The sequence below is a fragment of the Oncorhynchus keta genome, chromosome 12, assembly GCF_023373465.1.
Source record: "Oncorhynchus keta strain PuntledgeMale-10-30-2019 chromosome 12, Oket_V2, whole genome shotgun sequence".
NCBI lineage: Eukaryota > Metazoa > Chordata > Actinopteri > Salmoniformes > Salmonidae > Oncorhynchus > Oncorhynchus keta.
The window spans coordinates 51,482,395-51,508,489 of record NC_068432.1 but is presented as its reverse complement, the minus strand read 5'-3'; the positions used below and the strand labels follow the sequence as shown (position 1 = coordinate 51,508,489).

At 41.4% G+C, this 26,095-nt stretch overlaps 1 protein-coding gene across 1 annotated transcript in view; it reads right to left on the bottom strand.

Annotated features, from left to right (window-relative positions):
• Positions 1-20,658, bottom strand: part of onecut2 (one cut homeobox 2) — a 45,828-nt gene extending 25,170 nt beyond the window's left edge. Inside the window, exons 1-2 of the mRNA XM_052458596.1 lie at positions 19,350-20,658; positions 13,505-13,591 (exon numbers count right to left, since the gene is read on the bottom strand). Of these exons, the coding sequence (XP_052314556.1) occupies positions 13,505-13,591; positions 19,350-20,472 (1,210 nt within the window). The 5' untranslated portion in view covers positions 20,473-20,658. The remainder of the gene's footprint in view (positions 1-13,504; positions 13,592-19,349) is intronic.
• Positions 20,659-26,095: the final 5,437 nt, after the last annotated feature.

Sequence of the window (26,095 nt, the reverse complement as noted above, 5' to 3'; positions counted from 1 at the left end):
AGGCTATTCACCCTGTGGCTGCAACATGCCGACATTATAATGTAGCTATAGACTAACAATAGAAACGGGAGACTACTGGTGGTTGCTAAATATTAATTGGTGACTAATCTAAGTATCTCATCGAATCCCAATTCAAATTTCATGACCGTAAATTGTTACAATACAGTAAATTATGTTACTAAAATACTATTGCCTAGGTTTATGTCAGATTACTGATAAAACAACATCAAAAAGGCTTCCTGGTAACCATGTTACAAAAAGGCTTCCTGGTAACCATGTTACAAAAAGGCTTCCTGGTAACCATGTTACAAAAAGGCTTCCCGGTAACCATGTTACAAAAAGGCTTCCTGGTAACCATGTTACAAAAAGGCTTCCTGGTAACCATGTTACAAAAAGGCTTCCTGGTAACCATGTTACAAAAAGGCTTCCTGGTAACCATGTTACAAAAAGGCTTCCTGGTAACCATGTTACAAAAAGGCTTCCTGGTAACCATGTTACAAAAAGGCTTCCTGGTAACCATGTTACAAAAAGGCTTCCCGGTAACCATGTTACAAAAAGGCTTCCTGGTAACCATGTTACAAAAAGGCTTCCTGGTAACCATGTTACAAAAAGGCTTCCTGGTAACCATAAAACAAAAGCACATTAATTAAGGCCAACACCTTCATGTGATGATGAAATTATATATTATGTATATTAATTAGTATTATATCGATTATGTATATTAGTATTATATATATTATGCCTCATAATGTTCTATCATGCTTAGGCTACAGTCCCCGAAAAGCACCAAAGCAATTGCTAGCCCAGGATGCATAAAAACGTCAGGCCCATGTAAAAGTTTCAATCTCCTCCGGCTCCAGTGATTCAATCAAGGTTCGTTCCACATAGGATACAGTAGGATCAAAAACACAGTTGTATTTTTCAGAGAATGATTTACTGTTTCCAAAGGAGAGGAAAAGGGGAAGTTGTTGTTGTTGTTGTTGTTGTTGTTGTTGTTGTTTAAATAAGGGTAGGTTCCATACTCTCAAATAAAACGGAAGGATCTCAATCCTGATCTCTCTTTTGACGAACATATCAAGAATATTTCAATGACAGCTTTTTTTTTTCCATCTACGTAACATTGCAAAAAATCTGAAACTTTCTGTCCACAAATGTGGCAGAAAATGTATCCATGATTCTGTCACTTCTAGATTAGACTACTGCAATGCTCTATTCTCCGGCTACCCGGATAAAGCACTAAATAAACTTCAGTTAGTGCTAAACACCACTGCTAGAATCTTGACTAGAACCAAAAAATGTGATCATATTTCTCCAATGCTAGCCTCTCTACACTGGCTTCCTGTTCAGGCAAGGGCTGATTTCAAGGTTTTACTGCTAACCTACAAAGCATTACATGGGCTTGCTCCTATCTATCTCTCTGATTGGTACTGCCGTACATACCTACACGTACGCTAAGGTCACAAGACACAGGCCTCCTTACTGTCCCTAGAATTTCTAAGCAAACAGCTGGAGGCAGGGCTTTCTCCTATAGAGCTCCATTGTTATGGAACGGTCTGCCTACCCATGTGAGAGACAAAGACTCAGTCTCGACCTTTAAGTCTTTATTGAAGACTCATCTCTTCAGTAGGTCCTATGATTGAGTGTAGTCTAGCCCAAGGGTGTGAAGGTGAACGGAAAGGCACTGGAGCGACGAACCGCAGGTTCCCCTCTCTCCAGTTGGATTCTCTGCCTCTGACCCTATTATTACAGGGGCTGAGTCACTGGCTTACTGGTGCCATGCCATCCCTAGGAGGGGCGCGTCACTTGAGTGGGTTGAGTCACTGACGTGATCTTCCTGTTGGAGTATTTTACCTGTCTTATCAGGTGTCCTGTGTGAATTTAAATATGCTCCCTCTAATTCTGTCTCTCTCCCCCTCCCCTGAGCCCTGGGACCATGCCTCAGGACTACCTGGCCTGATGACTCCTTGCTGTCCCTGGTCGGCTCTCTCTCTATTCCGCACCTGCTGTCTCTAACTCTGAATGATCTGCTATGAAAAGCCAACTGACATTTACTCCTGAGATGCTGACCTGTTGCACCCTCTACAACCATCTGACCCTGCTGGTCATCTATGAACGTTTGAACATCTTGGCCATGTTCTGTTATAATCTCCACCCGGCACAGCCAGAAGAGGACTGGCCACCCCTCATAGCCTGGTGCCTCTCTAGGTTTCTTCCTAGGTTTTGGCCTTTTCTAGGGAGTTTTTCCTAGCAACCGTGCTTCTACAACTGCATTGTTTGCTGTTTGGGGGTTTTAGGCTGGGTTTCTGTACAGCACTTTGAGATATCAGCTGATGTACGAAGGGCTTTATAAATACATTTGATTGATTGATGGATCAATGAGGCTTCCCTCACTCTTTAAGTGATAAGTAGCCTATAATAGGATGTGGTATGTTTCTAACGGGACACTGCTAAAGAAGATCCTCAGTGAAGATATTATACCGCATCTAACCAGCGTAGAGCTGTCTGATTTGTCGCGTTTTGAGGTGCTTCTTGTAGCTTTTTTTTGTTGGAGTCAAACCGTGAATTCGTTGAATTATTTTCTACCAGTATTTCATATCGATTGTCACGAATATCACCGAAGGTGGCTCCCCTTCTTGTTCGGGTGGCGCTCGGCGCTCGGCGGTCGCGGTCAGCGGTCGCAGTCACCGGTCTACTCGCTGCCACCGATCCTTTGTTCTGTGTTCGTTTTGGTTTTGTCTAATTGGTTTCACCTGTTCATTGTTTGGTTGTTAGGGAGGGGTTATTTCAGTTCGTTTAGCCCGCTTCTGTTTCTTCTGTATTTGTGAGAGGTGTTAGTGTTTTGTTGGGTTTTCTCACTGTCCTGGTATTTCACAATAGGGTACTATTTTGTTTTATAGTTACTCCTGTGTTGGGTATACTATTTTGTTTTATAGTTACTCCTGTGTTGGGTATACTATTTTGTTTTATAGTTACTCCTGTGTTGGGTATACTATTTTGTTCCTGTGATTTGTTTGGACATTAAAGCGTGTTTTTTCCCCACATCCTTTGCTCTCTGTGCCTGACTCCACACCCATTCACTCATTGAGCGTTACATCGATGTTGCGCACCATAGGCTAATGAGAATAGAATGATGAGTGTCATGTCTTGGGTTCTCTGGCTGTTGGTTTATGCTATTAATATCCAATTGGCCCAAGAGAAAACTATAGTAAAGGTAAATAAAGACTATTTCTATATGTGAAAATCCTCTACTATATATTGCGCATATTAATTCAGATTTTTCTATGACATATAAAGATCTACAGTTGAAGTCGGAAGTTTACATACACCTTAGCCAGATACATTTAAACTCAGTTGTAAACAATTCCTGACATTTAATCCTCGTAAAAATTCCCTGTCTTAGGTCAGTTAGAATCAACACTTTATTTTAAGAATGTGAAATGTCAGAATAATAGTAGAGAGAATGATTTATTTCAGCTTTTATTTCTTTCATCACATTCCCAGTGGGTCAGAAGTTTCCATACACTCAATTAGTATTTGATAGCATTGCCTTTAAATTGTTTAACTTGGGTCAAACGTTTTGGGTAGCCTTCCACAAGCTTGACACAATAAGTTGGGTGAATATTGGCCCATCCCTCCTGACAGCTGGTATAACTGAGTCAGGTTTGTAGGCCTCCTTGCTCCTTGCTATACACTTTTTCAGTTCTGCCCACAAATTTTCTATAGGATTGAGGTCAGGGCTTTGTGATGGCCACTCCAATACCTTGACTTTATTGTCCTTAAGCCATTTTGCTACAAATTTGGAAGTATGCTTGGGGTCATTGTCCATTTGGAAGACCCATTTGCGACCAAGCTTCAACTTCCTGACTGATGTCTTGAGATGTTGCTTCAATATATCTACATAATTGTCCATCCTCATGATGCCATCTATTTTGTGAAGTGCACCAGTCAGTCCTGCAGCAAAGCACCCCCACAACATGATGCTGTCACCCCCGTGCATTTTTAAGTCATTTAGCAGACGCTCTTATCCAGAGCGACTTACAAATTGGTGCATACACCTTATGACAACCAGTGGAACAGCCACTTGCATCTAAATCTTGTTGGGGGGGTGAGAAGGGGGGTGAGAAGGATTACTTACCCTTACTTACCCTATCCTAGGTATTCCTTGAAGAGGTGGGGTTTCAGGTGTCTCCGGAAGGTGGTGATTGACTCCGCTGTCCTGGCGTCGTGAGGGAGTTTGTTCCACCATTGGGGGCCAGAGCAGCGAACAGTTTTGACTGGGCTGAGCGGGAACTGTACTTCCTCAGTGGTAGGGAGGCGAGCAGGCCAGAGGTGGATGAACGCAGTGTCCTTGTTTGGGTGTAGGGCCTGATCAGAGCCTGGAGGTACTGAGGTGCCGTTCCCCTCACAGCTCCGTAGGCGAGCACCATGGTCTTGTAGCGGATGCGAGCTTCAACTGGAAGCCAGTGGAGAGAGCGGAGGAGCGGGGTGACGTGAGAGAACTTGGGAAGGTTGAACACCAGACGGGCTGCGGCGTTCTGGATGAGTTGTAGGGGTTTAATGGCACAGGCAGGGAGCCCAGCCAACAGCGAGTTGCATCACGGTTGGGACGGTTGGGATGGTGATCTTCGGCTTGCAAGCCTCCCCCTTTTTTCATTGATACATATCGATGGTCAATATGGCCAAACAGTTCTATTTTTGTTTCATCAGACCAGAGGACATTTCTCCAAAAAAGTACGATCTTTGTCCTCATGTGCAGTTGCAAACCGTAGTCTGGCTTTTTTTATGGCAGTTTTGGAGCAGTGGCTTCCTCCTTGCTGAGGGGCCTTTCAGGTTATGTCGATATAGGACTCGTTTTACTGTGGATATAGATACTTTTGTACCTGTTTCCTCCAGCATCTTCACAAGGTACTTTGCTGTTGTTCTGGGATTTATTTGCACTTTTCGCACCACAGTATGTTCATCTCTAGGAGACAGAATGCGTCTCCTTCCTGAGTGGGATGACGGCTGCGTGGTCCCATGGTGTTTAAACTTGCGCACTATTGTTTGTACAGATGGACGTGGTACCTTCAGTCATTTGGAAATTGCTCCCAAGGATGAACCAGACTTATGGAGGTCTCCAATATTTTTTCTGAGGTCTTGGCGGATTTCTTTTGATTTTCCCATGATGTCAATCAAAGAGGCACTGAGTTTGAAGGTAGGCCTTGAAATACGTCCACAGGTACACCTCCAATGGACTCAAATGATATCAATTAGCCTATCAGAACGTCTAAAGTCATGACTTCCAAGCTGTTTACAACTTAGTGTATGTGTCACCCCCTGATCTGTTTCATCAATGGTTGTCTCCACCTCCTCCAGGTGTCCCTTATTTCCCCCAGTGTATTTATCCTTGTGTTTCCTGTCTCTCTGTGCCAGTGTATTTATCCTTGTGTTTCCTGTCTCTCTGTGCCAGTGTATTTATCCTTGTGTTTCCTGTCTCTCTGTGCCAGTGTATTTATCCTTGTGTTTCCTGTCTCTCTGTGCCAGTGTATTTATCCTTGTGTTTCCTGTCTCTCTGTGCCAGTGTATTTATCCCTGTGTTTCCTGTCTCTCTGTGCCAGTGTATTTATCCTTGTGTTTCCTGTCTCTCTGTGCCAGTGTATGTATCCTTGTGTTTCCTGTCTCTCTGTGCCAGTGTATTTATCCCTGTGTTTCCTGTCTCTCTGTGCCAGTGTATTTATCCCTGTGTTTCCTGTCTCTCTGTGCCAGTGTATGTATCCTTGTGTTTCCTGTCTCTCTGTGCCAGTGTATTTATCCTTGTGTTTCCTGTCTCTCTGTGCCAGTGTATTTATCCTTGTGTTTCCTGTCTCTCTGTGCCAGTGTATGTATCCTTGTGTTTCCTGTCTCTCTGTGCCAGTGTATTTATCCTTGTGTTTCCTGTCTCTATGTGCCAGTGTATTTATCCTTGTGTTTCCTGTCTCTCTGTGCCAGTGTATTTATCCTTGTGTTTCCTGTCTCTTTGTGCCAGTGTATTTATCCTTGTGTTTCCTGTCTCTTTGTGCCAGTGTATTTATCCTTGTGTTTCCTGTCTCTTTGTGCCAGTGTATTTATCATTGTGTTCCCTGTCTCTCTGTGCCAGTGTATTTATCCTTGTGTTTCCTGTCTCTTTGTGCCAGTGTATTTATCCTTGTGTTTTTACCGTCTCTCTGTGCCAGTGTATTTATCCTTGTGTTTCCTGTCTCTCTGTGCCAGTGTATTTATCCTTGTGTTTCCTGTCTCTTTGTGCCAGTGTATTTATCCTTGTGTTTTTACCGTCTCTCTGTGCCAGTGTAATTATCCTTGTGTTTCCTGTCTCTCTGTGCCAGTGTATTTATCCTTGTGTTTCCTGTCTCTCTGTACCAGTGTATTTATCCTTGTGTTTCCTGTCTCTCTGTGCCAGTGTATTTATCCTTGTGTTTCCTGTCTCTCTGTGCCAGTGTATTTATCCTTGTGTTTCCTGTCTCTCTGTACCAGTGTATTTATCCTTGTGTTTCCTGTCTCTCTGTACCAGTGTATTTATCCTTGTGTTTCCTGTCTCTTTGTGCCATTGTATTTATCCTTGTGTTTTTACCGTCTCTCTGTGCCAGTGTATTTATCCTTGTGTTTCCTGTCTCTCTGTGCCAGTGTATTTATCCTTGTGTTTCCTGTCTCTTTGTGCCAGTGTATTTATCCTTGTGTTTTTACCGTCTCTCTGTGCCAGTGTATTTATCCTTGTGTTTCCTGTCTCTCTGTGCCAGTGTATTTATCCCTGTGTTTCCTGTCTCTCTGTGCCAGTGTATTTATCCTTGTGTTTCCTGTCTCTCTGTGCCAGTGTATTTATCCCTGTGTTTCCTGTCTCTCTGTGCCAGTGTATTTATCCCTGTGTTTCCTGTCTCTCTGTGCCAGTGTATTTATCCTTGTGTTTCCTGTCTCTCTGTGCCAGTGTATTTATCCCTGTGTTTCCTGTCTCTCTGTGCCAGTGTATTTATCCCTGTGTTTCCTGTCTCTCTGTGCCAGTGTATTTATCCTTGTGTTTCCTGTCTCTCTGTGCCAGTGTATTTATCCTTGTGTTTCCTGTCTCTCTGTGCCAGTGTATTTATCCCTGTGTTTCCTGTCTCTCTGTGCCAGTGTATTTATCCCTGTGTTTCCTGTCTCTCTGTGCCAGTGTATTTATCCTTGTGTTTCCTGTCTCTCTGTGCCAGTGTATTTATCCCTGTGTTTCCTGTCTCTCTGTGCCAGTGTATTTATCCCTGTGTTTCCTGTCTCTCTGTGCCAGTGTATTTATCCCTGTGTTTCCTGTCTCTCTGTACCAGTTCGTCTTGTATGTTTCCAAGTCAACCAGCGTTTTTCCTGTTCGCCTGCTTTTTGCATTCTCATTTTTCTAGTCCTCCCGGTTTTGACCCTTGCCTGTTTCTGGACTCTGTACCTGCCTGCCTGACCATTCTGCCTGCCTTGACCACGAGCCTGTCTGCCGCTCTGTACCTCCTGGACTCTGATCTGGTTTTGACCTTTTTGCCTGTCCTCAACCATTCTCGTTTCCTACCCCTTTGGATTAATTAACATGGTCAGATTCCAACCATCTGCCTCCTGTGTCTGTATTTGGGTCTCGCCTTGTGCCTTGATAGTAGGTAACCTCCCGACCCACTGGAATTGTGATACAATGAGTTATAAGTGAAATAATCTGTCTGAAAACAATTGTTGGAAAAATTACTTGTGTCATGCAATGTATATCAAATACATAATTGGAAACTAATGGTAGTGTAAACCACATGATTTAGAGCCTGACATTATATACTGTAGTGTAAACCACATGATTTAGAGCCTGACATTATATACTGTAGTGTAAACCACATGTTTTAGAGCCTGCCATTACATACTGTAGTGTAAACCACATGATTTAGAGCCTGATATTACATACTGTAGTGTAAACCACATGATTTAGAGCCTGCCATTACATACTGTAGTGTAAACTACACGTTTTAGAGCCTGACTCCATATACTGTAGAGCAAAAGTGTAAACCACATTATTTAGAGCCTGACATTACATACTGTAGTGTAAACCACATGATTTAGAGCCTGACATTACATACTGTAGTGTAAACCACATTATTTAAAACCTTGACATTACATACTGTAGTGTAAACCACATGATTTAAAACCTTGACATTACATACTGTAGTGTAAACCACATGATTTAAAACCTTGACATTACATACTGTAGTGTAAACCACATGATTTAGAGCCTGACATTACATAGTGTGTCAAGTCAAGTGAGACTCTGGATTTTAAGTGGTCAGAGGACACGCAGTGGCCATATAAGAAAAGGAGAACAGAAAGAGCACTTTTCTTTCCACATCAAATGGTTTCATTTTTACCCATCAGCAACAAGAGTGCCCTGGTCCGCAAAGTGATTACATACTATGATCATGTCGGTCTCACTGCCAAGCTACAAGAAAGAGAGGAAAAAACCTTTTCAGAATAACTCCCAAAACGAGCATCACGACCCAACATTGACCATTAAAACTATATAAACAGATCAATAAGAACATTCTATTGACACAGGTGCGTAATGGTTACTTCACACTACATTCCAAATAAGAACCAGACCCAATGGAAAGTCAGCTAAATTTGTCTGAGATCAACTGTATACTAGCTTGCCAAATGGAGAAACACCTTATTCCCTATATAGTGCACTATTTTTGACCAAAGCCCCTAAGCCCCATGGGCCCTGGTTAAATGTAGTGCATTAAATAGGGAATAGGATTATCATTTGATAGCTTATCAACTGGCAGCTTCATTAAATAGTACCAACAATACACCAGTCTCAATGTCAACAGTGAAGAGGTGACTCAGGGATGCTGGCTTCTAGGCAGAGTTGCAAAGAAAAAGCCATATCTCAGACTGGCCAATAAAAATAAAAGATTAAGATGGGCAAAAGAACACAGACACTGGACAGAGGAACTCTTCCTAGTCCCCTCTTCACTGTTGACTTTGAGACTGGTGATTTACAGGTACTATTTAATGAAGCTGCCAGTTGAGGACTTGTGAAGCATCTGTTTCTCAAACTAGACACTCTAATGTACTTGTCCACTTGCTCAGTTGTGCACCGGGGCCTCCCACTCCTCTTTCTATTCTGGTTAGAGCCAGTTTGCGCTGTTCAGTGAAGGGAGTAGTACACAGCGTTGTACGAGATCTTCAGTTTCTTGGCAATTTCTCACATGGAATAGCCTACATTTCTCAGAACAAGAATAGACTGATGAGGTTCAGAAGAAAGTTTTTTTCTGGCCATTTTGAGCCTGTAATCGAACCCACAAATGCTGATGCTCCAGATACTCAACTAGTCAAATCAAATCAAATGTATTTATATAGCCCTTCGTACATCAGCTGATATCTCAAAGTGCTGTACAGAAACCCAGCCTAAAACCCCAAACAGCAAGCAATGCAGGTTTAGAAGCACGGTGGCTAGGAAAAACTCCCTAGAAAGGCCAAAACCTAGGAAGAAACCTAGAGAGGAACCAGGCTATGTGGGGTGGCCAGTCCTCTTCTGGCTGTGCTGGGTGGAGATTATAACAAAACATGGCCAAGATGGAACTAGTCTAAAGAAGGTCAGTTTTATTGCTTATTTAATCAGGAGAACAGTTTTCAGCTGTGCTAACATAATTGCAAAAAGGGTTTTCTAATGATCAATTAGTATGTAGATATTCCATAAAAACATCTGCCGTTTCCAGCTACAATAGTCATTTACAACATTAACAATGTCTACACTGTATTTCTGATCAATTTGATGTTATTTTAATGTACAATCAATGTGCTTTTCTTTGAAAAACAAGGATATTTCTAAGTGACCCCAACTTTTAGCTAGCGGATGTCCTTAATGTGCTTCTGCTCTTAGCTCTCCAGCCTAGCTAGCTAGCAGATGTCCTTAATGTGCTGCAGCTCAGCTCTCCGGCTTAGCTAGCTAGCGGATGTCCTTAATGTGCGGCTGCTCAGAGATGATAGTGTCGGATAAAGAGAGATGAGACTGACTGCCAGACACTTCTGGCTAACAACAGACATACAGACACTTCTGGCTAACAACAGACAGTCAGACAGACACTTCTGGCTAACAGACAGGCAGACAGACACTTCCTGCTAACAACAGACATGCAGACACTTCTGGCTAACAACAGACAGGCAGACACTTCTGGCTAACAACAGACAGGCAGACAGACACTTCCTGCTAACAGACAGGCAGACAGACACTTCTGGCTAACAACAGACAGTCAGACAGACACTTCTGGCTAACAGACAGGCAGACAGACACTTCCTGCTAACAGACAGGCAGACAGACACTTCCTGCTAACAACAGACATGCAGACACTTCCTGCTAACAGACAGGCAGACAGACACTTCCTGCTAACAGACAGACAGACACTTCCTGCTAACAACAGAGAAGCAGACACTTCCAGCTAACAAGACAGACACTTTCTGCTAACAACAGACAGAGATGTCATACTCTACATGTGCACTGTGAGTCTAACTGACATAATTTCATAGCATTCATCCCTATCAGAGACTGCACAAAGGATAGATTGTGACATTGTTTAAATGCATGCATGCACGCACACACACGCAAACTCACGCACACTGACTGGCACGCAAACTGATTGACACAGACACAGACACAGAATTTCTTTTTTCTCTCTCTCTCTCTCTCTCTCTAATCAGCAGGATAAAGGTGGGAGTCTGGCAGCCTATCTAGGAATCACAGTGTCCACATAGTGATGATGACATCACCAGCCAGCGTCCAAAGGTCTGTAACCAGACTTATTTATTAGCCCTGTGAAACAACCAATCACAGTTCATTTTCATCGATTTTTAGTGATGTCACTGTACTGAAAAAGGAAATAGTCTCAGAGGGATTTTGGTCAATTAAAATAAAAAATCCTGTTCCTTCCTATAACCAAGTATGTACCATGAGGGATGGACACACACAGACACACAGACACACAGACACATAGACACACACACACACAACCTAGGATACGCTCAGACCCAAACGAATCAACAAGTTCTACGACAACTGATGAATCTTAGCAAGGTATCAACCACATAGTAGTCAAACTGTTCAGTGTCTTGGTTGCTTTATTCAACCACATAGTAGTCAAACTGTTCAGTGTCTTGGTTGCTTTATTCAACCACATAGTAGTCAAACTGTTCAGTGTCTTGGTTGCTTTATTCAACCACATAGTAGTCAAACTGTTCAGTGTCTTGGTTGCTTTATTCAACCACATAGTAGTCAAACTGTTCAGTATCTTGGTTGCTTTATTCAACCACATAGTAGTCAAACTGTTCAGTGTCTTGGTTGCTTTATTCAACCACATAGTAGTCAAACTGTTCAGTGTCTTGGTTGCTTTATTCAACCACATAGTAGTCAAACTGTTCAGTGTCTTGGTTGCTTTATTCATCCACATAGTAGTCAAACTGTTCAGCGTCTTGGTTGCTTTATTCAACCACATAGTAGTCAAACTGTTCAGTGTCTTGGTTGCTTTATTCAACCACATAGTAGTCAAACTGTTCAGCGTCTTGGTTGCTTTATTCAACCACATAGTAGTCAAACTGTTCAGCGTCTTGGTTGCTTTATTCAACCACATAGTAGTCAAACTGTTCAGTGTCTTGGTTCAACCACATAGTAGTTGTTCAGTGTCTTGGTTGCTTTATTCATCCACATAGTAGTCAAACTGTTCAGTGTCTTGGTTGCTTTAGTTCAGTCTTGGTTGCTTTATTCAACCACATAGTAGTCAAACTGTTCAGTGTCTTGGTTGCTTTATTCAACCACATAGTAGTCAAACTGTTCAGTGTCTTGGTTGCTTTAATCAACCACATAGTAGTCAAACTGTTCAGTGTCTTGGTTGCTTTATTCATCCACATAGTAGTCAAACTGTTCAGTGTCTTGGTTGCTTTAATGAACCACATAGTAGTCAAACTGTTCAGTGTCTTGGTTGCTTTATTCAACCACATAGTAGTCAAACTGTTCAGTGTCTTGGTTGCTTTATTCAACCACATAGTAGTCAAACTGTTCAGTGTCTTGGTTGCTTTAATGAACCACATAGTAGTCAAACTGTTCAGTGTCTTGGTTGCTTTAATGATCCACATAGTAGTCAAACTGTTCAGTGTCTTGGTTGCTTTAATGATCCACTTGGTTGCTTTATAGTAGTCAAACTGTTCAGCGTCTTGGTTGCTTTATTCAACCACATAGTAGTCAAACTGTTCAGTGTCTTGGTTGCTTTATGAGTAGTAGTCAAACTGTTCAGTGTCTTGGTTGCTTTAATGATCAAACTGTTCAGCGTCTTGGTTGCTTTATTCAACCACATAGTAGTCAAACTGTTCAGTGTCTTGGTTGCTTTATTCAACCACATAGTAGTCAAACTGTTCAGTGTCTTGGTTGCTTTAATGATCCACATAGTAGTCAAACTGTTCAGTGTCTTGGTTGCTTTATTCAACCACATAGTAGTCAAACTGTTCAGTGTCTTGGTTGCTTTAATGAACCACATAGTAGTCAAACTGTTCAGTGTCTTGGTTGCTTTAAGTAGAATATGGCCGACAAATTTATCCTAAAACAAAATGACTAATCCAGTAAGATTCTGAAAAAGTTACATAGTTTGATTGCTACTAAAACATCACATATCCAGAAGCATGGTGTTGGTTCAGTGCTTTTGTCTAGAGACAGAGAGGGGCTGCATGTGACCCAGTAAGTGAGTCTCTGTTTGGTTTAAGAAGAGAGCAGGGTCAATAAACATTGCCCTTTACACATCCAGTGTGTTGACAGCATCAAGATGAAGAAACAAAAAGTGGTACAGAGATCAACAGAGAGTCACTGTTGGATGGTTTGGCCAGTCAGACCTGGCTAGCAAATCATCATCATCATCATCATGCTTTAACTGGGGAGGAGAAATACTGTCATACTCAGCTTTCTGTTATCTAGACTGGAAAACAGACGTAAACACACTGTGATAGTGGGACACATGTTGCTCAGTAAAACAGATCTTTATACCGTAGTTTACAACATTGGCGAATTTATCTTGAATCTCAAAGCCAGGTGAACTCATCATCTCACTGGATAATGTAGGACACTTCAACCTACCTCCTGACAAAAGAAACCAAAATGCAAAAAACAAATATATATATATATATATACACGTTTCTAAACATCCTCTCATCATTTTAAACTGGTAAATGTCTGAGATAATAGTGTGTTTTTATCACAATGTTACTTACTATTAGCATAAGTAGGCCTACTTTAACTTTAAATGGCTTTAAACCACATATTAAAGACTATTATCCACAATTGTATTTCTCAAATCCAATATCACATTTAATCCAATACTGAATACACCCCAGACTAATATGAATCCAATCTCAATCCATTAAGGCAAAAAAAGGATTTAAATACACATCTAACTAACTCCACATTACACTAGGTATATTTATATCTGTCGAACATTACTACATGTTATTTTTTTTGACATACCATAGTTTTGGGTCCCTGTGCACAATGTTGTCAGTGTCTGACAATGCATCCCATTTGACCCAATCATGGCGTGCTCTCTACTGGTACCTGTAAGGGAGGAGGCACACAGGGAAAAGGCTTGGTGTGGTGATCCGGTTTGTTGTTGTTATAGCCGCTGTCTGTTTACCTACTACAACATTAGGAGGTTAATACACACTAATGTACATACTGCATTTCTCCTTCCCGTTTTAAAATAGCCATTATTAGGATACCACTTCAGTGTGTCAGATAGAAACGTTGTGCCGTCGGAAAGTATTCAGATCCTTTTTCTACATGTTGTTATGTTACAGCCTTATTCTAAAAAATGGATTCAATTCACTTTTTTCCTCATCAATCTACACACAATACCCCATAATGACATCACAATACCCCATAATGACATCACAATACCCCATAACGACATCACAATACCCCATAATGACATCACAATACCCCATAATGACATCACAATACCCCATAATGACATCACAATACCCCATAATGACATCACAATACCCCATAACGACATCACAATACCCCCATAATGACATCACAATACCCCATAACGACATCACTATACCCCATAACGACATCACAATACCCCATAACGACATCACAATACCCCATAATGACATCACAATACCCCATAACGACATCACAATACCCCATAACGACATCACAATACCCCATAATGACATCACAATAACCCATAATGACATCACAATACCCCATAATGACATCACAATACCCCATAACGACATCACAATACCCCATAACGACATCACAATACTCCATATTGACATCACAATACCCCATAACGACATCACAATACCCCATAACGACAAAGCAAAAAAAAATGTGTGTGCTTAGGGTTGTTGTCCTGTTGGAAGGTGAACCTTCATCCCAGTCTGAGGTCCTGTGCACTTTGGAGCAGGTTTTCATCAAGGATCTCTCTGTACTTTGCTCCATTCATCTTCCCTCAATCCTGACTAGTCTCCAACATCTCCACAGCATGATATTGCTACGCTTCACCATAGGGATGGTTCCAGATATCCTCCAGATGTGATGCTTGGCATTCAGGCCAAAGAGTTCAATCTTGGTTTCATCACACCAGAGAATCTGAATCTGTTTCTTATGGTCTGAGAGTCCTTTAGGTGCCTTTTGGCAAACTCCAAGTGGGCTGACATCTGCCTTTTAATGAGGAGTGGCTTCCGACTGGCCACTCTATCATAAAGGCCTGATTAGTGGAGTGCTGCAGAGATGGTTGTCCTTCTGGAAGGTTCTCCCATCTCCACAGAGGAACTCTGGAGCTCTGTCAGAGTTACCATCTGGTTCTTGGTCACCTCACCTCCCTGACCAAGGCCCTTCTCCCCCGATTGGTCAGTTTGGCCAGGAGGCCAGTTCTAGGAACAGTCTTGGTGGTTCCAAACTTCTTCCATTAAGAATGATGGAGGCCACTGTGTTCTTGAGGACCTTCAAAGCTGCAGACATTTTTTGGTACCTTTTCCCTGATCTGTGACTCGACACAATTCTGTCTCAGAGTACGGACAATTCCTTTCAACCTCACGGCTTGGTTTTTGCTCAGTCATCCACTGTCAACTGTGGGACCTTATATAGAGAGGTGTGTGCCTTTCCAAATCATGTCCAATCAATTGAATTTACCACAGGTGGACTCCAATCAAGTTGTAGAAACATCTCAAGGATGATCAATGGAAACAGGATGCACCTGAGCTCATTTTCAAGTCTCATAGCAAAGAATTGAAATACTTATGTAAATAAGGTATTTCTGTTTTTATTTTTAATACATTTGTCAAAATCTGTAAAAACCTGTTTTCGCTTTTTCATTATGGGGTATTGTGTTTAGATTGATGAATGAAAAAATATATATTATCAATTTTAGAATTAGGTTGTACACTTATACTTCACTGTATACTTCATTCTTCAAAGTAATTTATAAAATAAAAAAATCTAAATCAATAAAGCACATGATCATGTTGACTTTTAATTCATCAATAATTTCTGGATGAGTGGTCTCCTACAAACATCAAGGCTAACTGACAGTTAAGCCAAAACTGGAATAGCACACACACTGCCACTCTCAATTTATGCCTGAAAAACAAGGAAAATCACATATAGAATTTTAGGCTGCAATAAATAATAATCTCAGACACATTTCAGTTCAGTTTTTCTCAAACTAAAGTGTGAAATCAACAGACAGGTTCAGTCTTTGGTCTGAGGCGGTTGATGTGGGTGTTGTGTGAGAGAGAGAGAGAGGGCAGCAGAGATACTGTCGCTCCAGTGCTGGGAAGAAGGTAAAACCCCGCCTGCGTCATCAGCTTTACTGGAACAGCTACCGTATCGGGTTCAACAGATCAATGCGAACTGGGTCCACACGTTTATGTTATTGTTGCCGGCATTAATGCCCTTTTAATCTTGTGGAGATTATCGCCATCGATCCACATCCATACTGCCTAACAGATTTGTTTGGAAAAAAGTGACAACTGCGCAACCGACAGAATGGCAGGAGCGACAATAAACAAAATGTCCTGTGTGTTTTCGTTAGATATGTTTCCCCCTTCTTTGTTTTTACTGTGCCCAAGTACATCACATGAACATAATTTTCCTACAACGTAATTTCATGTCAAATGTGACATAGATTATTTGCTTTTTCCAATGGTCTACTTTAGCTTGGGTCTAATTTCACATTGACGCCAGAAGAATATTGTGCGAAATAGATCCGGTCTATATGGTTTTTTTAATTTCACAAAAGAGGTAGAGGTATTGGAGTGTATTTTTCTATGTAGAAATTATTATAGTGTTAAAGCTATTTCTCCCTAAATCGCTATAATTTCGACGTCACAAACACCATAGTAAATTTTAAAAGATTTTCATAATTTTATTTTCGAAATAAAAGCAATATAGACCTACGCTTTTTTTCGATCGTCTATAGATAAGGGTGCATTTATTATCCAATTTATGTTTCTTATTTGTTTATAGGCCTATTAATTTGTTTATTTTGCATATAATTCCACTCATTCGTTAATTATGAATAGGCTTAATAACGTCTACCTGTTCAATCTCAACAGTCCAGAATTCTATCGTGACGCTTGTCCTGTGTGATTTATTTATTTTGTCAAGTTATTTCAGCTGGACTGTAAAACCGCATATCAATGACGTCGGCTCCGCTAGCTGTAACCGGGAATGTTGTCGGGTCCGTGGCAGGCACATGGAGATGTCAGCCAGGACCAGGACAGGTCTGATTACATGCAGCAGTGTGAGTGCCGGTGGAATAAGTTTGAGTCAAGTGTCACGTTGGATTTGACTACAACTAATAAAGCTGTGACAAGGCCATTTTCCCCGTTGAAACCAGGCAGAGAAAGGGCACCCGTTCAAATCTCTGCCTAGGAGCTGTTGTATCAAATAATTAGTAGGCCTATGACCAACAGCTACTGCAACCGTGGTTATTGCCTAAATACCTATTGACTATTAATAAACTTATATTTATGTAGGCCTACTTGACATAAACTGACGAATTGGAGAGAAAAACATTACGCATTTACAACCACATTTTTTTTACATAATCTTATGATTTATCATTTTCAATCCGTGATATTTATAGACGTAATTGTTCTATTACACCCGCTGAATCTGCACAACGAACAGCGAACAAAAGCCTCGCGCCCTGCTCCACGTTTTGCCTAACTGGTTAACCCACGACAAGGTGACGTTTTGTGCTCGAGCTGTGGGTCACGCCGAGATTTATATCAATAATTCATTGAGCCGCGCGCTCTGCAGCTTCTGTTCTTCTTTTCAATTCCCTGGCTGCTACCTCGCACCGAGCCGATCACATAATACCTTCCCCCAAAAGCCCTGAGCTGCCTGGCCGCAGAGTTACCGCCTTCTGTAAACGAAGGATGCTGCTGCGGGGAAGAAGGGAAGTCTGCAAACTCCTTTCCCCTATATCATTTAAGGCTAACCAATGGTATAGGCTATATTTGTTGATGTTGTCATGGTGTCAATTGTGTTTACAATCGCTCCATTAACTCATGTGAATATTAAAACGGCCTTCAACGTTCGCTGCATGAAGTCATGGCATTTAACTGATCGCGGAAGGAAAGTATGTGACATATGACGATATGGAGCAACCTAATATCTTTCCATCCGTACAATATTAGTCATTGCATTATAGCCTCTTCAAAAATGTCCCTGTTGTTCTTCTAATCACTACATTACGTATTGTATCTATAAATGACATGTGATGGTGTAGTTGTTTTGTTCGTACAGTTTTTTTTAGCAGGCTGCAATTTTGAATCATATCCTTTTAGAAAATGCGCAGAATTTGAAATATTGATCCACTATTCGCAGCTGGTCTGGTCTTCCTTTCCGAACCTCATCTCCATCAGGCAACATCCCTCATCGATTTAGTCAAAACAGTCAACTTTCCACACTATACTTACGCACATAAATATGCAGCCTATACGCCTGTAATAGTTTACATGTAGGATAGTCCATATTGAGTTATTCATCTGTGAAAAATACATTGCCATTACTAATAGGTAATATTTGTTTGCTTAAAATTACTAGTGTATTAATTGAATGTACAGTGTATTTAAACACTATTTTTTTGTACGATTGTGAGAAGAGTGAACTAAAAAAAAACAGTAAACCTCAGTAAATACAATCCACAATCAATTCTGAAAGGGAACCAACTATAGAGAGGGTACATCTGTTCGCTTGGACGGAACAAAAGAAAGCCCGTCTCGTCGTTCCACGTGTTCTCGCTAGAGGGTGCACCAGCCTTACTATAAGGCTGCCATGCATGTATTTACCCGCTTTTCCACGCATCCCAGGCTTTGATTGGAAAAATCTCATCACAGTCAACAGCATTCTCTGTCAGTCTGTCTGTCTGTCTCTGTCCCCTTCTCTCTCCTCAACGAGGGAACACGCACAGAACAAGTAGCAATGTATTTGCACAATATTCCTTAGGCTGCATTTAATAGCCTGCCTACTCCAGGTGTACATATGTCTATTCAATAAAAATACAATTATATATATATATATATATAAACACACACACTATATATATATGTGTGTGTGTATATATATATATGTGTGTGTATATATATATATATGTGTATAAAGAATTGAAAGGCCTCCCCCATATAAACAAACGGCAAACTTGTGTATAATTATTATATTTTTCAGGGGATTTTCAAATTAGGTGCTCGTGCTGTTTTTCAGTGCTGCACATTTTTAAAAATGGGTGTCCAATCTATCTGCTTATGATAATTTACATTTACATTAAAATAAAGCCACACATGACATTTCATCAGAAGAACTTGCTCATCACTAAAAGAGAATCCCCCCCCAAAAAAAGAATGTAGGCCTATACGCTAGAATATCAGTAGCATAAATAGATAATAAACCCCCCTCCCCTATTAAATAGCCAATTATTACATGGATAAATAATATTAGAGAGAAATCATTTGACCTTGTCATTGATATCGAGATTTGATTTGATTTTGATTTGATTTTTATGGATCATCGTTATTATGGATCACTAATAACAATACTACTACTTTAATTTGAAATAAATGTAATTTATCTAGCCTACTCAGTAGTGAGAGCTATAGATAGATAGATAGATAGATAGATAGATAGATAGATAGATAGATAGATAGATAGATAGATAGATAGATAGATAGATAGATAGATACTGAACTGTGTTTTATTGCAGGGCTATAGCCTGACTACAAGCAGAGGCAGGCAGGCAGGCAACAGACATCAGCAGAGACGGGTCGGTTTTATTGAGGATACCTTGTCTTACCTGCAAGCCGTAGGGCTGACATCCTCTGAAACTCGGGTTCCTGCAGCCACTTCCACATCCTTCGAAAGGTCTCCCTTCCAGATTTAAGTTTACTCCAAGGTTTGGGGTTCCTTAAGAGGTCTGAAAGGGTGCCTTGCGAGCGACACAGCACCCTCTGAGCGAATATAGCCTGGGGGATGCTATACCGCTTCAGTTCAGCTGTGATCCTTTGTGCAACTTCTTTGGTGTTTATCTCTTCAAGCTGCCCCGAGTTGTTACCTTGTTGTCCCGAGGAGGAGGGCGGTCTGTCCCGGTTGGAAGCCAACACAGGCCCGTGGGATTGAGAGTGGCCCGGGTGCCCGCTGTGGTGCATCCCGTTCAAATGCGGCATCATACCTGCCGTGGGGCCACCGAGGCCTCGTGAGAGGTGTTGATCACCCCTGGACAGCATGGCAGTGTGGGCATCGAAGTTGGAGCTTAGCATCTTGTCGTGCCCATGAGTGCCATAGTTATGGAGGTTTTGCTGTGTATTATGAAGAGAACCCAAGCCATTGCCAAGAGGGCTGCTGGCCAGGGGGGATAAACTCTGACCCATCCCGGTCATGTCCTTATGATAGTGACTGTAGAGGTTGTTCATGGCTGGTAAACACCTCTCGTCCCGCATCAGCGTGAAACTCCCGCTTACGTTCCCAGAGAGACGCTGGTGGTGATGGTGATGGTGATGGTGATGCGGATGGTGGAATTTGTCCGAAACGGTTGAAATGGGGGGTAACGGTTGAAGTGGAGTTAACGTGGTGTATGTGCCGTTCATACCCATCCCCGGTGGAGATGTATCACACGGCATGCTCATAGCGTGATGGAGCGGGTGCGATAATTCTGGTCGGTACTCTCCGGCTCCGTCCAGAATCGTTGCCATGCTGGACACCATGGCGGACCGCGACGATGCAGCAGCCAGATCCTGATGTAACCGTAAAGAAGCCCCCGCGTTCCGGTTGTGATGGGGGCTGTGGCTGTTCATCAAGTCCTGGTCATGGCTCAGTCCGCCATGCAGATTGCCAATGCTGTCCATTGTCATCTCTGGGTTCATGGCGTAGGCATCCAGATCCTTGGCCAGGCATCGATAGGCGTTATAAGCAGTCTTCATTCAGCCCTCATTCAGTCCATTGATCTAGTTTATGTTTTGTGCCGGGATGGGTATTTCCTTCGTTTTGTTTTCTCTAAGGCCTCTTGTTTTTTTTGTAGTTTTTTTTGTTTTTTTTTTACATTTAAAAACAATTCCGCTCTCTATCAGACGGGCCAGTGCTGAGTCTACCTAGATCCATGTCCGAGCCTCTCCTCCTCCTACGTATTATGTTTAGGCAAGAGGAGCTGTCCAGGATGGGCTTGCTGAACGAACAGCCTAACCCGCTGGCGGGGAGGGGACTCACTGTTACGGACGGCTGATCTGACCACCCAGAGTCGCTACTTGGTTCAAATAAAGGCATTTCATTGGCTGCTTCTCCCATATTCATTTTTTTTACGCGTAGAGCAAGTCAGATATAAAGGGTGGTAGAGATTTATACGCGTCTCTTGCATCTGGAGTCTGTCAGAAAGTATACATTTCTTCTCAACTTCCTCAGCTGTAATAGTTTAACAAGACACACTTTTCAGTGAGAGACTTTATTGATAGCATGGGTTAAATAGGTATATGGTCAACATTGGGCCATACTTATTTGATTGTTTTTTTTGCATAGGCCTACAAGAACAAACTGGCTACCGACCAGTGGCTGCAGCATTAGATTAATACATTATTACATGATTTGGATATTCATGTAAGTCTGTGGCGCTTATATATGTCAATTTCCATGTGTTATTTGGCATATCCCAACGCCCCCTTAGAGGGGGGTCATGGCATGTCGTTATAAAACCCAATTAGCGTTAAGTGCCTTGTCAGCTGGGGGATTCGAACTAGCAACCTTTCGGTTACTGGCCTAATACGCTAAATACTAGGCTACCGGTTGTCACCGAGGCTGCTTAATGGTGTTTCAAATTTTAATGTCACGTGCGCAGTAAAACGCATTTCTTTCAAGTTCGAAAACCAACCATGCATTAATCTATATCAATGTACTACACAAGGACAATTTAGGTTAGGCCTATATAAATAAACAAATAAGTAATATTTGTAGAGCTATAGTCATCATCATGTCCACATTCCTCCTGTTTTGCCAATTTGACCAAATATATAGGTCAGCAAAACAACATAGCAAGTGCAAAGTTACGATTTTTACCATCATTTAACTAGGCAAATCAGTTAACAAATTCTTATTTACAATGGAGGCCTATGAACAGTGGGTTAACTGCTTTGTTCAGTGGCAGAACGACAGACGTTTTTACCTTGTTATCTCAGGGATTGGATCTTGCAACTAGCCCAACGCTCTAACCACTAGGCTACCTGCTGCCCTCTTTAGCAAGAGTAACATGCTCAAACAAAGTGCAGATAGCCTTCTGTTCACATATCAATCACTGAAAACTAGACCAAATGATTTTTTTTTTCTCTCTCTCTCTCGCTCTCTCTCTCTCTCTCTCTCTCTCTCTCTCTCTCTCTCTCTCTCTCTCTCTCTCTCTCTCTCTCTCTCTCTCTCTCTCTCTTTCTCTCTCTGAAGTAGATCTGAGTCAGAAATATAACAATTATAAGATTTTTCAGGATATATGAGTTGTGTTATTCAAATCGGAATTCATCCTGTATGATACATTATCTCTCTCCCACTTTCCATGTGCTCTCTTCTTGACCATACCCAGATTTCTCAAAATCCCCTATTCTCCAGATTAACCTACATCCCTATTCTCCAGATTAACTTTACATCCCTATTCTCCAGATTAACCTACATCCCTATTCTCCAGATGAACCTACATCCCTATTCTCCAGATTAACCTACATCCCTGTTCTCCAGATTAACCTACATCCCTATTCTCCAGATGAACCTACATCCCTATTCTCCAGATTAACCTACATCCCTATTCTCCAGATGAACCTACATCCCTATTCTCCAGATTAACCTACATCCCTATTCTCCAGATTAACCTACATCCCTATTCTCCAGATTAACCTACATCCCTATTCTCCAGATGAACCTACATCCCTATTCTCCAGATTAACCTACATCCCTATTCTCCAGATTAACCTACATCCCTATTCTCCAGATTAACCTACATCCCTGTTCTCCAGATTAACTTTACATCCCTATTCTCCAGATTAACCTACATCCCTATTCTCCAGATTAACCTACATCCCTGTTCTCCAGATTAACCTACATCCCTATTCTCCAGATGAACCTACATCCCTGTTCTCCAGATTAACTTTACATCCCTGTTCTCCAGATTAACTTTACATCCCTGTTCTCCAGATGAACCTACATCCCTGTTCTCCAGATTAACTTTACATCCCTGTTCTCCAGATTAACTTTACATCCCTGTTCTCCAGATGAACCTACATCCCTGTTCTCCAGATTAACTTTACATCCCTGTTCTCCAGATTAACCCTACATCCCTATTCTCCAGATTAACCTACATCCCTATTCTCCAGATTAACTTTACATCCCTATTCTCCAGATTAACTTTACATCCCTATTCTCCAGATTAACTTTACATCCCTATTCTCCAGATTAACTTTACATCCCTATTCTCCAGATTAACTTTACATCCCTATTCTCCAGATTAACTTTACATCCCTATTCTCCAGATTAACTTTACATCCCTGTTCTCCAGATGAACCTACATCCCTGTTCTCCAGATGAACCTACATCCCTGTTCTCCAGATGAACCTACATCCCTGTTCTCCAGATTAACTTTACATCCCTGTTCTCCAGATTAACCCTACATCCCTATTCTCCAGATTAACCTACATCCCTATTCTCCAGATTAACTTTACATCCCTATTCTCCAGATTAACTTTACATCCCTATTCTCCAGATTAACTTTACATCCCTATTCTCCAGATTAACCCTACATCCCTGTTCTCCAGATGAACCTACATCCCTATTCTCCAGATGAACCTACATCCCTATTCTCCAGATTAACTTTACATCCCTATTCTCCAGATTAACTTTACATCCCTATTCTCCAGATTAACTTTACATCCCTATTCTCCAGATTAACCTACATCCCTATTCTCCAGATTAACTTTACATCCCTATTCTCCAGATTAACTTTACATCCCTATTCTCCAGATTAACTTTACATCCCTATTCTCCAGATTAACCCTACATCCCTGTTCTCCAGATGAACCTACATCCCTATTCTCCAGATGAACCTACATCCCTATTCTCCAGATTAACCTACATCCCTATTCTCCAGATTAACTTTACATCCCTGTTCTCCAGATTAACTTTACATCCCTGTTCTCCAGATGAACCTACATCTCTATTCTCCAGATTAACCTACATCCCTATTCTCCAGATTAACTTTACATCCCTGTTCTCCAGATGAACCTACATCCCTGTTCTCCAGATGAACCTACATCCCTGTTCTCCAGATGAACCTACATCCCTGTTCTCCAGATGAACCTACATCCCTGTTCTCCAGATTAACTTTACATCCCTGTTCTCCAGATTAACCCTACATCCCTATTCTCCAGATTAACCTACATCCCTATTCTCCAGATTAACTTTACATCCCTATTCTCCAGATTAACTTTACATCCCTATTCTCCAGATTAACTTTACATCCCTATTCTCCAGATTAACTTTACATCCCTATTCTCCAGATTAACCCTACATCCCTGTTCTCCAGATGAACCTACATCCCTATTCTCCAGATGAACCTACATCCCTATTCTCCAGATTAACCTACATCCCTATTCTCCAGATTAACTTTACATCCCTGTTCTCCAGATTAACTTTACATCCCTGTTCTCCAGATGAACCTACATCCCTATTCTCCAGATTAACCTACATCCCTATTCTCCAGATTAACTTTACATCCCTATTCTCCAGATTAACTTTACATCCCTATTCTCCAGATTAACTTTACATCCCTATTCTCCAGATTAACCCTACATCCCTGTTCTCCAGATGAACCTACATCCCTATTCTCCAGATGAACCTACATCCCTATTCTCCAGATTAACTTTACATCCCTATTCTCCAGATTAACTTTACATCCCTATTCTCCAGATTAACTTTACATCCCTATTCTCCAGATTAACCTACATCCCTATTCTCCAGATTAACTTTACATCCCTATTCTCCAGATTAACTTTACATCCCTATTCTCCAGATTAACTTTACATCCCTATTCTCCAGATTAACCCTACATCCCTGTTCTCCAGATGAACCTACATCCCTATTCTCCAGATGAACCTACATCCCTATTCTCCAGATTAACCTACATCCCTATTCTCCAGATTAACTTTACATCCCTGTTCTCCAGATTAACTTTACATCCCTGTTCTCCAGATGAACCTACATCCCTATTCTCCAGATTAACCTACATCCCTATTCTCCAGATTAACTTTACATCCCTATTCTCCAGATTAACTTTACATCCCTATTCTCCAGATTAACCCTACATCCCTGTTCTCCAGATGAACCTACATCCCTATTCTCCACACCTTTGTATCTTTGGTCTTTTGAAGCAGCAGTTGTACCACTCAGTATGAGGTCTAAATTCATATTACTACCCCGTTTGTAAAAATAAAAATAAACTGGAAAATTGCTTACTTGCTGTCTCAAATGATAGTCGCCTGACAGTTGCCCTTCTTGAAGCAGGGCTGTTAAAATAAACAGAATTGGCTCCTTGAGCCAACACTCTTACGGTAGAAATCTCAATAGCAGAGCAATGTTTTTGAAACAGCTGAAATGTATAGATATTTAGATATTAGATATTGTCCTAATATTTATTGACTTGTTTTATTTCGTTTTACCATTCTGAAATTGTAGCAGTAGTTGTCAATTGCACTGCGCCACTTGAAACAATAGAAGCCACTAAAAAAAACACCACTAAAAACATGTAGATCATACAGGATATATATTTTGAATTTCTAACATTGTGTGAGGATTTCAGAGGTGACATCACATGTTCCAGATAAGTGTGGGGTAAATTGTTTTCCTGGGGCCAAGAGTTCCTGATCTGGTAGTACGCTAACCTAACCAACTTCGGACCTTAGTTGTAGTAATAAATCAGCTATAAACATGGTCTATGGTCTATGATGGGACAAGATTCATTATCTAATCAGATCAACTCCTAGAACAACTTATAGAAAAACTCCTAGGACTACTCCTGGAACAACTCCTAGAATAACTCAGAGAACAACTCCTAGAACAACTTATAGAAAAACTCCTAGAACTACTCCTGGAAAAACTCCTAGAACTACTCCTGGAACAACTCATAGAACAACTCCTGGAACAACTCCTAGAACAACTTACAGAAAAACTCCTAGAACTACTCCTGGAAAAACTCCTAGAATAACTCAGAGAACAACTCCTGGGACAACTCCTGGAACAACTCCTAGAACAACTCCTGAAACAACTCATAGAACAACTCCTGGAACAACTCCTGGAACAACTCCTAGAACAACTCCTGAAACAACTCCTAGAACAACTCCTGGAACAACTCCTGGAACAACTCCTAGAACAACTCCTAGAACAACTCCTAGAACAACTCCTAGAACAACTCCTGGAACAACTCCTAGAACAACTCCTGGAACAACTCCTAGAACAACTCCTGGAACAACTCCTAGAACAACTCCTGGAACAACTCCTGGAACAACTCCTGGAACAACTCCTGGAACA